Source organism: Piliocolobus tephrosceles, chromosome X, assembly GCF_002776525.5.
Source record: "Piliocolobus tephrosceles isolate RC106 chromosome X, ASM277652v3, whole genome shotgun sequence".
In the NCBI taxonomy this organism is placed as follows: Eukaryota; Metazoa; Chordata; class Mammalia; order Primates; family Cercopithecidae; genus Piliocolobus; species Piliocolobus tephrosceles.
This window is the reverse complement of record NC_045455.1, coordinates 68565108-68580077: the sequence shown is the minus strand read 5'-3', so window position 1 is coordinate 68580077 and position 14970 is coordinate 68565108. Positions and strand designations below refer to the sequence as shown.

Sequence of the window (14970 nt, the reverse complement as noted above, 5' to 3'; positions counted from 1 at the left end):
AATTCCTATGTTGAAGTCCTAATGGCCAATACCTCAAAATGCGACCTCACTGGGAGAGAGAGCCTTTAAAGAGGTAACCAAGTTGTAAGAAGGTCACCAGGGTGGCCCTAATCCAATGTGACTGGCATCCTTATAAAAAGGGGAAATCTGGGCTGGGTGCGGTGGCTCACGCCTGTAATACCGGCACTTTGGAAGGCCAGTGGGTAGATCACGAGGTCAGGAGTTTGAGACCAGCCTGACCAATATGGTGAAACCCCATCTCTACCAAAAATACAAACATTAGCCAGGCGTGGTGGCGCGCGCCTGTAATCCCAGCTACTCAGGAGGCTGAGGCAGGAGAATCACTTGAACCTGGGAGGCGGAGGTTGCAGTGAGCTGAGATCATGCCATTGCACTCCAGCCTGGGCAATAGAGCAAGACTCTGCCATCTAACAAAAAAAAAGGTGGGGGGAAATTTGGTCACAGACAGAATGCCACATGCTGACTGGAGTTAAGCAGCCACATGCCAAGGAAGGCCAAAGAATGTCAGCAAACCCCCAGCAGCCAGGAAGAGGCAGGAACAGATTCTCGCTCACAGCCTCAGAAGAAACCCATCTGGCTGACACTTTTGATCTGGAACTTCCAGCCTCCAGAACTTTATGTTGCTTAAACCACCCAGCCTCTAGTACTTTGTTACAGCAAACTAATCCACCCCACTTCCTTCATGCAGGTTGATGTGACGCAGAGAGAGTGGACAAACGCTGCATAGCTTGATCTTACCAAAGAGGAACTTGAGACTAAAATGCTGTGTTGAGTTTGTGACTCACTGCGGTAGGATTTAAATAGCTATTACACAACAACATAAAGAATTTCAAAATCATCATGTAAGAGAAAGAAGCCAGGCACAAACGAATGCATCCTGTATCATCCCATCTAAATACACTCCAGAAAATGCTAACTCATCTACAGTGACAGAAGGAGCCACGGTCACCCAGGGCTAGGACATGAGGGGTCTCTGAAGGGTGGGGGAATGTCCTCTATGTGGATGTGGGGCAGCGGTTCCACCGGCGTGGACATGTGTCAGCACCCATCAAACTGCACACTTGAAATGCACACAGCTCATTGCTCACAAACATTCACAAACGTGATTTTTAAAATCTCTGTGCTAGCCTCACTACAGACCTTTTTGGTCTGGAAAGGCCTCGATCTTCTCTTTTTTAAACCATCTAAAAGTACCCCACAAGTGATTAAAGAAAGTGATTATTATGAGCTGAGTTTGATTCCCAGGCAGAGAGGGTAACTGATGGACGTCCAAGTATCAATACGGTGTTCAGAGCACAGGACACATTTGCAGCGTGCACTGGCTGCTCCCTGCTGCCAAGGTGACCACCCCACTTTTCAGGCCTAAGGAGCGCCTATGGTCCTGATTCCCTGAACCACACACAACCTGTGTTATTTCTTGTTTCACGTATATTTCCCCCCGTTCCACTGTATGCTTGTAAGAGCAAAAACAGCCTTACATTTTTTCTTTATTACTGAGGTGCCTAATAGAGTTGGACACTCAGAATACACTTGTTGAATGAATTATTTTTCTCAATTCTGAAAATAAATGATCCCTTACCGAATCTTGAGAAGGACTTTATGTGCATAAATGTACTTTCCATCAACCAGAAACTTCAGGTCTGCGGTGTCCGGGTTGTCAAATTCCCTCTTCAGTGACTCAGCCACCGTGAGGTGGTCATCCGGTTCTAGGAGAATAATGCAAATGCTTCCAGAGTTAGCTACAGACATAATGAACATGCAGGCCAGGGTATGGCACTGCTCTACTGATGCTCATGAAAATACGAATTCCTCAAAATAACTGAGCAACTGAGCAATGGGTTTTTTCCCCTGAAGACAGATATGCATCTCTGTAATCATTAAGGATAAAAATCTCACACACACCAGCTTATAAATCTGGCAAAATAATAAGAAAAAGTCCCAAGCCACATCACTAATTTTGAATGAAATTTTAAACATTTGAGTAAATATGCTAGCTAAAAGTAAAAGACACAGTTTCTCGGTAAAATTAAAAAGCAGTCAAATAAGGGCAGGGCACAATGGCTCACACCTGTGATCCCAACACTTTGGTGGCAGTGGAGACAGAAAGATGGCTTGAGGCTCACGGTTTAAGACCAGCCTGGGTGACAGCGAGACCCCACCTCCACAGAAAGTTTCTTTAAATTAGCCAGGTGTGGTAGTGGGTACCTATAGTCCCAGCTACTCAACAGGCTAAGGCAAAAGGATTGCTTGAGTCCAGGCGCTCAAGGGTAGAGTGAGCTACGATTGCACCACTGCTCTCCAGCCTGGGCAACAGAGCAAGACCCATCTTTCTCTCTTAGAGAAAAAAAAAAGCAGTCAAATAAAATTACTTCTAGTTTAGTACTAGTGTTGGTTTCTGATGCTTTGAAGAAAATAAAATCAGTTCCCTTTTGCAGAAGCCCATCAGAGAGAAATAAATTATGAGAGTGCACCTAACAAAATCCTCATTATCAAAGTAGAGCCCTGAGTTCTTTCCCAGATTTTCGGGCCATCTCCCAAATGGACAGTGACTAGCTCACCCACGGAGAGAAGGCGCCACGAGACGGCGGGAGTGGCAAAGCAGGCAAACACGTCGTCGGTGCAGGAGAAGTGGGTGAGGTGCGGGAGGATCACGGACTGACCCCGACACTGGCCCCACATGTACACGTGTCCACCCTGCGTCTTGGCTGCAGATGTGTGTGTGGAGTGACACGCTGCAATCTCGATAATCCTAAATTCACAAATACACACCACATAAGCACAGTCACCAGGGGCAGAAACAAGTTGTATCCTCCCCCACTCAGGGTTTAACTGATGTGGGACATCATAAAATTACAAAAAAGGGTCAGGAAAAGAAAAAAAAAAAAAAAAAAAACTACCACATGACTCATACACCTCATCTCCTAAATTATCAGGCACCAAACCGTTATTCACATTTAAGCCACACTTCAGTGGCACTTATAACTCATGAATATCTGTTTGTACCACTTCTAGCCAGTAGGCCTATAAAAATATGCACCATCCTATTTTGAAATTCAAGTATAACCCGAGAGAGTAGCGGTCCCCCCACCAAAAAAGGGTGGTTTAAATTTTTTCCCCTAAAACATTACTTACTGAAGAAAATAATAAAGATTTGGGTCATCTGGACTGAGGGCCAATAAATAAATATTTTAATGAAGACCTCACCGATTTCTAGCACGCTATTCCAACTCCTATTGCACACAGTAAATTCAGTAGTTCTACCACACTGGACTGTATGACCTGGAACCCAGGAGAGCAATTTTCTAGGATTACCATGTGATACGCCCTACTGCTCTAAGTTCATGATTGATGAGGAGGTAGTTCTTGGAACATTTTTTTTTTTTTTTTTTTTTTTTGAGACAGAGAAGTCCTGTCACCCAGGCTAGAGTGCAGTGGCACAATCTCGGATCTTGGCTCACCGCAACCTCTGCCTCCCAGCCTCAAGCGATTCTCCTACCTCAGCCTCCGTAGTGACTGGGACTACAGGTGCAAGTCACCACACCTGACTCATTTTTGTAGAGACCAGGTTTTGCCATGTTGCCCAGGTTGGTCTTGAACTCCTGAGCTCAAGTGATCCACCCACCTTGGCCTCCCAAAGTGCTGGGATTACAGGTGTGAGCCACTGTAACTGGCCTCGGAACACTTCTTAATGGAAAAACACTGTTGATCTGGAAGTAATGTCTTTTCTATCAGAATAAGCCACCATACAGATTAAAGGAAAAGGGTAAACTCTTTTAACCCAGGGGAAGTCCCTATCTTGATTTTGCTACAGCAGACAATGGTACCCGCATCCTCAGACAGGCTCAGAACTTCAGGGTCATCTTTGACTTCTCCCTCCGTATTTACCATTTTCTTTAGAATATCCAGTTAAATAACAAAGATGCTTTGTAATGTCTCCCCTCAGCCACCACTGGAGGGTCAGGCACACCCTGCATCTGGCCCCTGTAACAGCCTCCCAGGTCTCCCTTGCCTTAGACTCTCCCTTCTGCCCCAACTCACACAGTGCTGGCAGATTAACCATCCTCCTGGAACACCATTCTCATCAGAACTTTCACACGAGCAGCGGCTTCCCTCAGATAAAATCCTGACACAAGACATAACCCCATCCATGATTTGGCATCACTTCTGAACAGCCATCTCTCAAGTCACTTTTGTGCACACACCCTGCTTCAACAAACGGGCTTTCTCATTGCTCTTCGATGTCTTCATCCATGGTTGTTCAGGAATGTTCTTTCTCTCTGCCTTACAAACCCTACCCATCCTGTAAGGTCCAGTTCAAACGCAAGTTTGAGGTCTCCCGCTCACCTGAGCTCCTGCAGCACTTCCTGTCCACACCACTCCAGCCCGGCCCTGTTACTCTTTATGCATCCGTTTCACCTGTTCAGCAAGATGACCAGTTTCTGGCAGGCCTAATCACTGGCTTAATTCTCTCTAAGCACACAGCATGGTGTCTTACTGAAAATAATCTGTGGGTCACTTTACTGACTGAGGAAGACTCAACAACACAGAGCAAAGGAGAGTTGTGTACGGCCCCACTGACACGGACTAGCACCTGAAGGGTGAGGATGATCCCACGCTGCCTCCTTTAGGCAGCTGCCCCCAAACCAGGAGGGAGGTGTCATCACAGAACCTGGAGCTTGTGCCAGCTCGCCTCAGAGGCTGAGACATGCTGTTGTCATGTGTGGCAATTTCACTGACTTATTAGAGGATCGTTCTTAGCCCTTGAAAACCACACACAAATACTAGAGGAAAAGAGGCTACGATGGCCCACAGTGGAGAGCTCAGGATCTGGAGTCAAACAAAACTAGGTTTGTTTTTTCTTTCTTTCTTTTTTTTTTTTTAATTGCAGCTCCAGCTCAAAGGAAAACAAAAACTAGATTTGAATCTCCGCTTTACCACTAGGCTGCATGACTAGGGGAATGTCACTTAGCACCTAGGAGCCTTGGTTTCATCACATTGGAGGGCTGGTGTAAGAATCCAATGATAAAATGTGAAGTGCCAACCAGGCACAATGTCTAGGTGCAAATGGTTGCATGACAATGGAGGTGTCTTTACATTATGACAACTACTCGGCATTTTAAGTGACAAAGCGTCCTTTAGGTAGAGACCATGTATTTCTAGTGATCAACTCAGATTAGTAAGACTTTCCCTAGAAGAATCTTCTTCCTGATATTTGCAGAGTTAGGCCAGTCCCCCGGCCTAATCCAGTGCTGTGCAAAAGAACCGTGACAGATGGGGAAAATGGTTAATAATATTGGCTTCTCAATCAGCACATTCTTTTCAACAAATAAAGAAAATGGGAGAAGGAAATAGAATAAACGTACTAAAAGAGAAGTACATCCACTGTTACCATCGATTTTATTAGCAAGCCTCCTAAGTTACAAGCAAATGTGAGGGTAGTGACGTGGTACGTCTTCGTGGCCTGGTGCTGTGGGCAGGACACAGGGCTCAGAGTCAGAGTGTAGTTCTAAGGCCATGTTACTTAAATTCTTATAATCAGCTTTACCATCTTTTTAAAGAAAAAAAAGATGAGGGGGAACAGGATACAGGCAGCAATCCTCTGACAGTTTGTGGTTTCGTGTACATGAAATAAGTTCCTTGGCAGAGCTGAGAACCGAAAAAGGCTTCCTTCCGTGACTGCAAGTGTTTACCAGCTGCAGCAGGAACTGTGGGCCTGTGATTTAGCTGAGAAACTCATGATTTAGCTGGAGAGAGAAGTCCAGAGCTGTGACTTTGCAAATAATTCCCAAATGACATCAGTGTGGCCCTGACCACAAGTCTCTGGTGAGTCAAGAAAAATACCTAGGGGCTCCTCAGGGAACATTTCAAGTAAAAGGGAGCTAACTGGGCCATGTGTGCTTTGGACTGGCCAGAGCCGTGGAATAAGAGTCTTATGAGGTGGAGAGAAATGCAGGAGCAACGTGCAGGCAGAGCTGGAGATGGCAGGACGCCAGAGAGCAGCATCGTGCGAGGCCTGACAGGGACGGAGGCCAACGCCGGGATCGAAGGGCAACGAGGCTTGCCAGGAACAGTGGCGTCGGCTTCAATCCAGAGCCGAAGAGTTCTGATTTGATCTGATGTGATAGGCAAATGGGAAACAGCTTTGTAAACAGGGCCATGATGTGAGGAAATGGTATTCTCAGAAAGACGGACCTGGTCACAGTGGTGTGCAAGACAGGCTGCAAGGGAGAGAAAGAACAGTCTGGAAGGCTGGCTGGGGAGGCCAGCCCAAGCTAGGTTGCCAAAGACTAATGAGGGTGGCCTGGATGTTAATGCAGAGGGAGGGAGAGGAGTTGAAGGTGGTCCAGAGGATGAGTCTAAGAAAACCCCCACCTGGCAGTGCTGAGGGAGGCAGAAGCCGCGCTGGCCAGGTGGCAGGTGTGGGGGCCAATGTTCGGATAACTGAGCAATTAATAAAAGGAAAAAGGGCCTTCTGCGTTTGAACCACCTCAATTGTAAAGCCATCTGGTATTCTCTGGGAGCAGGGAGGTTAGGACGGCCCAATGAATAACGTGGAGATGAGCATTCATGAACTGCTCTTCCTTTCTTCAGATTTCAGCACTGCTGCAGTGACTTACTAGGCAAAGACTTCCACATTTTTTGGAATCATTTCTGTGTACTCTGGGGTAACGTTCTATGAAAAATGTCAGTGACTGGAGCACAACAGCATCCTTCACTGATCTGCCCAACATCAGAAAAGCCAAATAATGCAGTTCCTATGTTCCCTTCTGAGATATTTGTTATTTGTTATTAGTGTCCATGAAAGGGTGCAGCCTCTGCTCCTAGAGCAGCTGGTGACCTGAAGTGGGACACTACTTTCTAGAGAAGGGCTGGGACAGACAGAGCCAAAGGGTGGATCGGGGAAGGCCACATGATGCTGCCTGACCCCGGGCATGGCCTTGTGACGTATACCTGGCACACTCGGCTCCACGTGGGAAGTCAGGGGTGGGGCGCGGATTTGGTTGGCTGCAGTGGCTGCTACAGGAATGAGAGTGGAGAAAGTTTAGAGGGTACCTTCAAGTCTAGGCTTGTGATCCAAGCAACTGCCAAGGAACCCTGCCACTGCCTAATTCATCATTGGTTTTTAAACTGGACTCATACCAAGCAGCAAATGCTGACGTTCCAATTTTCCAGTCAGACGTGCAACAGACAATGACTAGCAACTGAGCTAACCTTTACTGTCAGGATGTCTGGCATATTTCACACTTTATTTCGTAGCCAATCTTAATGGGAAAAAAAAAATCACTACATGTTGATAATAAACAGGTTTTGTGTCACCTCAAGGGAATGATCCACTACAACCACTGAGCTTATTGGATATGAAGTACTAGAAATGAAAAAGCAGAGTGAGAAAGAACAGAAACCAGAAAACCTCGAGGAGGGGTGAAAGGTCATCTGTGAGGGATAAGAATATTGGAGAAGAAACGGCAAAGATGACAGATCCACAGCAGGGATTCCCAATCCTGGTTTTGTAAGAGCCCAAGTATTATACCAACTACCTCAGAAGTCGAAGAATTCTCAGAAATTCAAGGAAAAGATAGCTTTACATCAGTTTAGTTTAAAATATGCTGTTAGGAAACGTTAAGAACAAAGATACAAACATTGGTCAATCTGTGGCCAAGGTACTGAAACTTCAGAAAGATTGGGAATGACTGGATTAGGAGAAGGCAATCATTTTAATCATTAAATGTATTTTTATGTAAACATAAATTGCTGACAAATAATCAGTATTCTCCATCATAAATAAAATCTTTTTCTGGGAAAGATTTTAAAAGATTTCCTTGGATGGTTGTTTCAGCAAAGAAAACAAAGTAGACAGATTTCTCCTTCCCACTTCTGTGAACAGATAACTAAGCACTGAACCCCACCCCACCCCATACTCAATCCAGTTCCTAATTAGTCAGGCTTTCCTGTAATGGGCCCCAGAAGAGTCAGAAGTAAGGCTCCCGGGATCCTGAGGGATAAGTTACAACATATACTTGACCTTCCATTCCTGGAAAGGGTGGAGAAGTGCAGAACAAGTCCCAGCACAGACCTATAAACCCCTCCCTTGCAATACGCCTGTGATTGAGTGCCTGGTTGAAATTGTGCAGGTTCAGAAATCACCACTTGAAATGCAAGTACAGAAAACTGAGAAAATCAGGAACATCTCGTTTAAAACATTCATCCATCATTTTTTTTTTTTTTTTTTTTTTTTTTTTGGAGACAGAGTCTCACTCTACTGCCCGGGCTAGAGTGCAGCGTCATGATCTCACTGCAACCTCCGCTTTCCACGGTCAAGGGATTCTCGTGCCTCAGACTCCCAAGCAGCTGGGATTACAGGTATGCACCACCACGCCCAACGAATTTTTGTATTTTTAGTACAGACAGGGTTTTACATGTTGGCCAGGCTGGTCTTAAACTCCTGACCTCAGGTGATCCGCCCACCTCGGCCTCCCAAAGTGCTGGGATTACAGGCGTGAGTGCCTAGCCCATCCATGATCTTTATAGCCAAATTATAATTCAAAAATAACTGCAGTTTAAGAAAGACAGAAATGCAATAGGTAACTCCCAACATCCAGTTAAGCAACTTGGCACTCACACAGCTTCCATTCCCATTACCTGCTTCTCTGCTGCTTTGTCTTTCTCCCACCTTGATGCCCCACAATCCATCTGCCCCAGTAAAAACATGAGTCAGAGGCCTTGGGCGATCATTCTGGATCAGGGACCAACAGTGCAATGCAGCAAGTCACTGGTGGGCAATGATGGCAGACTCTGTGAGACCAGGGACGGACGTGCTGAAGTTTTGGGTAAGTGTGGGAGCACCATAAAAAGTAATGGGCTGGTGGCTCACATCTGTAATCCCAGCACTTTGGGAGGCCAAGGCAAGAGGATTGCTTGAGCCCAGGAGCTACCAGCCTGGGCAACGTGGCAAAACCCTGGCCCTACAAAAATACACACAAAAAAATTAGCTAGGCATAGTGGCACACTCCTGTAGTCCCAGCTACTCCGGAGGCTGAGGTGGGAGGATCACCTGAGCTTGGGAAGTCAAGACTACATGAACTGTGATTGCACCACTGTACTCTACCCTGGAGAACAGGGAGACTGTGACTCAAAAAAAAAAAAAAAAAAAAAAAAAAAAAAAAACAGGCCATACAAATCCATCGTTTTTATTTCATGCCATCTTTATTTGATCCTTTAACTCTGTTTTCTCAGTTTAAATATTAAGTGTCCCTATCAACCGAGGTACTTTTGTGGTTATTCAAAGCCTCAGGACTGTCCCTTCTCTCCTGAGAAGCTCTAAGCTACCTTACAAGATGTGTGAATGAACAGTTGCAGGCATCTGCCTGAACCACCTCCTGCCTCCATTATTGTCCCTCCCCGCTATTGTGAAGGGGCCAGGGGTCTTAAATTTTAAGGTTTTTGTTGAAAAAAGTTTTATTTAACCTATTAAAATAACCTATGTTAAATTGGTTAAATAAAACTTTTAAAACATAGGTTACAGAAAGTCAGCCAAGTTCACAATACTCAAATGAAAATGGAGGCAGCTGAAAAATGGCAATTTCGTTCCTCATTTTCATTGTTAAGTATTCCAACAGAAAATTAGAGAACTGCATATAAGTTCGAGCTAATCTGTTTGTCTATATATTTCTTTTAAAATCAAATGTAATAAAGATATATGCAGTAAAAATAGCAGCATTCATTTCTACGATGACTGCAACCCTGGTTTAAAAGAAAAGATAATGAAACGTTTTTGCTCTATACTACTGTTAAGAAATGAAAAGCGAAAAGGCAGCGATCTGACCACGCTTGAGAAATTCTAAAAGCTTTCAAAAATATCAGAATAACATGGAAACTAATTCTGGATGTGCTAATTACGTAACACAACCTTGCAAACAAGTGCACAAAACTAAATCTTAATTTCCTAACCATTTTACTCTTCCTCATAGTGACAGCTTAGGAGTTAAAAGTGATGAAATAACCCTATCCTTTTCAACTGGCAAATTTTCTGTGTAGCTGAGTGACCAGCTTTATACCCCATGCAAGGTACCTTCTCCTAAGCAGGGAAGAGCGACCTCAAATGTTATCGACATCACCTTAAGAATGTAAAACAGGGAAAGGAGGAGGGCAAAAGGGTGATTTGTAAGGGAGAAGAGTAACAGAGTACCTGTTGCAAGTTTTGTCATTGCAGTTTGCTTAGACTAACTGTTGGAGATATAGAGGAAACATGGGTAAGTAAAAATAGCATATTTAACATACAATCAACCTCCCTAACAATTCCAAAGCCAATTTTTATAAAGGAATAAATACTCTTATTAAATAATATTCTAACACTAGCAGTACAGTCCCCAACACTCTATCTACGTCTAAGTCCTGTTTAACCACAATCACCAAAGACCAGTGTGGGGACTGTGAAAATGGCCATGTTACCTGTCCTTTTCCACAGTGACGGGAGTAGGATAGGACTGGTTGCTTTTATTGCCAGTGCCCAACTGCCCATAAGAATTGGCGCCCCAAGCATACACTTGGCCTTCATCTGTTAATACTAATGTGTGTGCGTAGCCACAGGCGACCTGGAAGGAAAAAAATCCACTCAGGACTGCAAACAGAAGTAATTATTTCACTGCTTCCGCAAAGTAGGTTAAGAAACAAAAATGAAAAAAAGAAAGAGGCAGCCTACCTGTAGAGGCAAGTATTAAGGTAACCAACATCCTTCCAGAACATGTGGGCCAGAACTGCAGTAAGACTGCCATGAGTCCCCTGGCGTGAGCACCTGCCCTGGTTCACTGGAGCTTTAATGCTCACAGAAATCAAGGGGTATGAGTGGAATGTCAGAAACGACACTTGTATTTTTTAAATAATTATTTTCTTTTTTGATTATAAAAGTAAACCAGGTTCAATTTGAAAAGTAAAGAAAAATATAAATATAAAAGTTCTCTGAAGATCAGAGGCTTTTTTTTTCTATTTCTATATACACACAAAGATATGTACCTACAGCATTTTTTTTACTGACCATATTGTATAAGCAGTTCTGTATCTTGCTTCATTTTATTAGACATTACACATAGCAGTTTCCCATATTATTGAAAATTCTTTGTATACATCATCTCCAGCCTATACACTTGGCATAATTTATCTAATCATTAACTTATGATTTGATTAGTAAATTCTGTTACACCTATTGTTTTTTATTAAAGTTATATATATATATATATATCTTCTGAACTAATTCTGTAAGAGAGTTACAGGAATTGCTGGTTCCTCAGGGAAATTCCCTAGGAGTAGAACTACAGGTCAAAGGATATAAAGGCGTTTTTTTTGTTGTTGTTGTTTTTTTTTTTTTTTTTGAGACTGAGTCTCGCTCTGCTGCCCAGGCTGGAGTGCTGTGGCCGGATCTCAGCTCACTGCAAGCTCCGCCTCCCGGGTTCACGCCATTCTCCTGCGTCAGCCTCCCGAGCAGCTGGGACTACAGGCGACCGCCACCTCGCCTGGCTAATTTTTTGTATTTTTTAGTAGAGACGGGGTTTCACCGTGTTAGCCAGGATGGTCTCGATCTCCTGACCTTGTGATCCACCCGTCTTGGCCTCCCAAAGTGCTGGGATTACAGGCTTGAGCCACCGTGCCCGGCCAGGATATAAAGGCTTTTAAGGCTCTTGTACACCCTGCCAAAGCTTCCTCATGAAAGCTTATAACAATTTATATTCCAAAAGGTATGTGACAGTGCCCTGGAACAGAAATTTTCTGAACAGCTGCAATTTAATTCAAGGAAAAAGAGATTTAACCTTTATTTTAATGAAGACATCCAAGCAGCTAAACTTTTCATCCTGCCAAGAAATCTATGTTTTTAATATATTGATATCTTTCCCAGTGAAGACTTAAAAATACACGCACACAAACTGACAGTGGACGTACCCGCTGGACACGGATGCCTTGCAAAGCTGCCACTCTGCAAGGGGTTGGCTGGTTGCCACTGCTGCCAAGTCCGAGCTGCCCGTTTCCATTGTAACCCCAGACATAGACCTGAGAGAAAATGACACCCTCAATCCTCTCAAGAGATAAACAGCCAGCAAGTTGTCTGTTATGTGGGACATACCATACTAGAATGAGACTGATGTGGCAAACAGGGTTTTTAAGCAAGATGTAAAATAACTTCCTTACCTCCCCCGTGTCCACTACCGCCATGCAGCACATCTGCCCACATGCTATGGTCACAACTACTTTATTCTGCAGGCAGCCAGTGACTCTTCGAGGGATTGGCTGATTAACTGTTGATCCAGATCCTACCTGCCCAGAGTTATTATAACCCCAGGCAAATACCTGTTTAAAGGAAAGATCAGTAAATGAAACACATTAATTTATAAAGTGTCTCAACTGGACACTGACATGTACTTGTGGCACCGAGTCTTCCCTCTCAAAGTGCTTCAGATCTATAAATCCTTACAACACAAGCAGAGAAGTGTTTACAAAATTCATTCTTACACAATGTACATGATTTTATAAAATTAGGTTATTGGTGTTATCTATATGAACAGTAATAATTACTATTAAATAACACGTAACACAAAAGTATCTACTTTGCCCTAGCCATCTTTTCCAGCATTTGGGGATTTTTCTTATTGCAAATAACCTCTTTACGACAGCAACAGAGAAGCAACAACGCCTCCTTTTAAATTTTGCAATTATGGAAGACCTTACTACGTACAGATAAATGTCACAACATCAATACCCTGACTGTGAATTGCTACCAAAAATAAGGCTGAATTTGAGGGAGGTTATTTTAATCAAATGACTGTATTTCCAGGACTACTATAGAAGTCTACATAATCTTATTGAAAAAAATCAATGAGCTTTATGCTGACTATTCTCACCTCTCCATCAGATGTTAGCACCAAAGAATGGTAAGACCCACAGGCAACTTCAATGACTTGTTTGTTTGACAAATTAGTAGAGATTTGACAGGGCACTAAACCGTGATTAGTTGTCCCATTGCCCAGCTGGCTATAAGCATTATGACCCCAGGTAAAGACTTCTCCTTCTGAAAATAAAAAGAAAGACAACCAGCTTTTATGACATCTACTTCATTATACGAAAATATATGTAGCACAGCTTCCACAAATGAAATCTAAAAATTCAGGTGCAAAAAACTAATCAACTTCCCCATCCCACCAAAGTCATTCTACAAAAGAATCTATCTGGAAAGTATAAACTGCGTTCTACCTCAAAGCAATAAGGTGAAACTTAAATGCACACAGTTATAATAACTGGAAAATAAGTTTTTAATAAATAGCAGAGAAAAGGCTGCTGGGAGTAACAGCAACAACATTAGAATGAAGTCAAAAGATTATAAGGCCACTTAACTCCCCTGGGTCTTAATTTCCTTATCTTTAAAATAATCACCAAGTTGATTTTTAAAAGTCTTTGTTATTATTTATTACATAGCATAATACACAGAAAAGTTCATAAAACATGTATGTACAGTCATGCACTACTAAAGAAATGTAACCTTATAATCACCCCCTGAAAGGCCCTCATGTATGCATCTTGCATGTAAATTTTTAGATTTTCCTGTTTTTGAAATTTAAATAAATGGAATCATACAGTATGTACTCATTTCATCTGTATTTTCCAGCATGTTGTCTCTTTGTGCTATATTCTGAATAATGACTTCTGATCTATCTTCCAGTTTACTAATTTTACTAATTTGCTGTGTTCAAACTGCTACAAAATTTGTCCACTGAATTTTCATTTGATAATCATATTGCTCATTTGGATCTTTTCAAATCTTCTCTAATCCCTGCAGATTATCTTCAAGTTCATTTTAATTTTTTCAAACAATAAATATAGCTGTCTTATAATTGGTGTCTGATAATTTTAATGCCTGATATTCAGTAATCAGTTCTTGCTGTCTGTTGTTTCTTCTGGTTCCCATTCATGGTACCTTGTTTCCTTGCATAGCAAGCCCCCCTTATCTGCAGGAGATACATTCTAAGACTCTCGTACTGAACCTGTATATACTATGATTTTCCCTATACATATATACTTATAATAAAGTTTCATTTGTAAGTTAGGCATAGTAAGAGATTAACAACAATAACTAATAATGAAATAGAACAACTACAAAATGTACTGTTCACAATGTCACAGACAGAAGATTTGTTCTTACCATAAATCTTAACAACCTCAGCATGAAAACTCTCCATTTTTCATTTAAAGCAAGAACTGTATGGTTTCTCCTTGGCATATCCAAATTGCAAGCATCACTACTCTTGCACTTTAGGGCTATTATTAAGTAAAATACGGGTGACTTGATCACAAGCACTATGAAACCAAGACAGTCAATCTAATAACTAAGACAGCTGCTGAGTAACTAACGGGTGGGAGTGTCTACAGCAGAGACGCTGGACAAAGGGATGTTTCATGTCCCAGGTGGGATGGAGCAAGATGGTGAAATATCACCCTACTCAGAATGGCACACAATTTAAAACTTATGAATTGTTTATTTTGGAAATTTTACATTTACACTTTCAGACCACAGTCAACTGCAGGTAACTGAAACCTGAGAAAGTAAAACCATGGCTAAGGGGAGACTACTGTATATCTGGTTCTCTCTTGACTATGTGCTATTGCCATTGAACAATTATTTCAGTTAATTCTCTCAGGCCTAGGATAAAGGTGCCTTCCCCTAGAAAAGATCTGCATTAACATCTATTATGCCCTGAAGGCACTTGCCATCCAGTGACTTGAATAAATTCAAGGGTTGAGATTTCTTGTACCATTCAGTCTTGATGTAAATTAAACTACAAATCCATGGTTACAACCTTTTGGGAAGAAATTTTATTTATTTTCTTTCTTTCTTCCTCCTTGCTTCACCCAGAGAAAGGAATTTTTCTACTCAATCCCTTATGAAGTGGCTAATCCCTACTACTAATG

General features: G+C 42.6%; 1 protein-coding gene and 1 pseudogene across 13 annotated transcripts in view; both read right to left on the bottom strand.

Moving 5' to 3' along the window:
* The window catches only part of RCBTB2 (RCC1 and BTB domain containing protein 2), a 45391-nt gene that overhangs the window by 10961 nt on the left and 19460 nt on the right, over positions 1-14970 (bottom strand). For all 12 annotated transcript variants that reach the window (XR_002725408.3, XM_023187300.1, XM_023187297.1 and 9 more), the window contains 6 exons: positions 12909-13075; positions 12199-12357; positions 11953-12060; positions 10471-10613; positions 2580-2770; positions 1601-1727 (listed from right to left, as the gene is read on the bottom strand). Coding sequence is in view for 11 of the 12 variants with exons in the window: in XM_023187300.1 (XP_023043068.1) it covers positions 1601-1727; positions 2580-2770; positions 10471-10613; positions 11953-12060; positions 12199-12357; positions 12909-13075 (895 nt within the window). In the remaining variant the exon portion in view is untranslated. The remainder of the gene's footprint in view (positions 1-1600; positions 1728-2579; positions 2771-10470; positions 10614-11952; positions 12061-12198; positions 12358-12908; positions 13076-14970) is intronic.
* LOC111523017 lies at positions 2777-8997 on the bottom strand (annotated as a pseudogene). Its single transcript, XR_002725409.1, has one exon. The product of XR_002725409.1 is annotated as an uncharacterized LOC111523017 (transcript).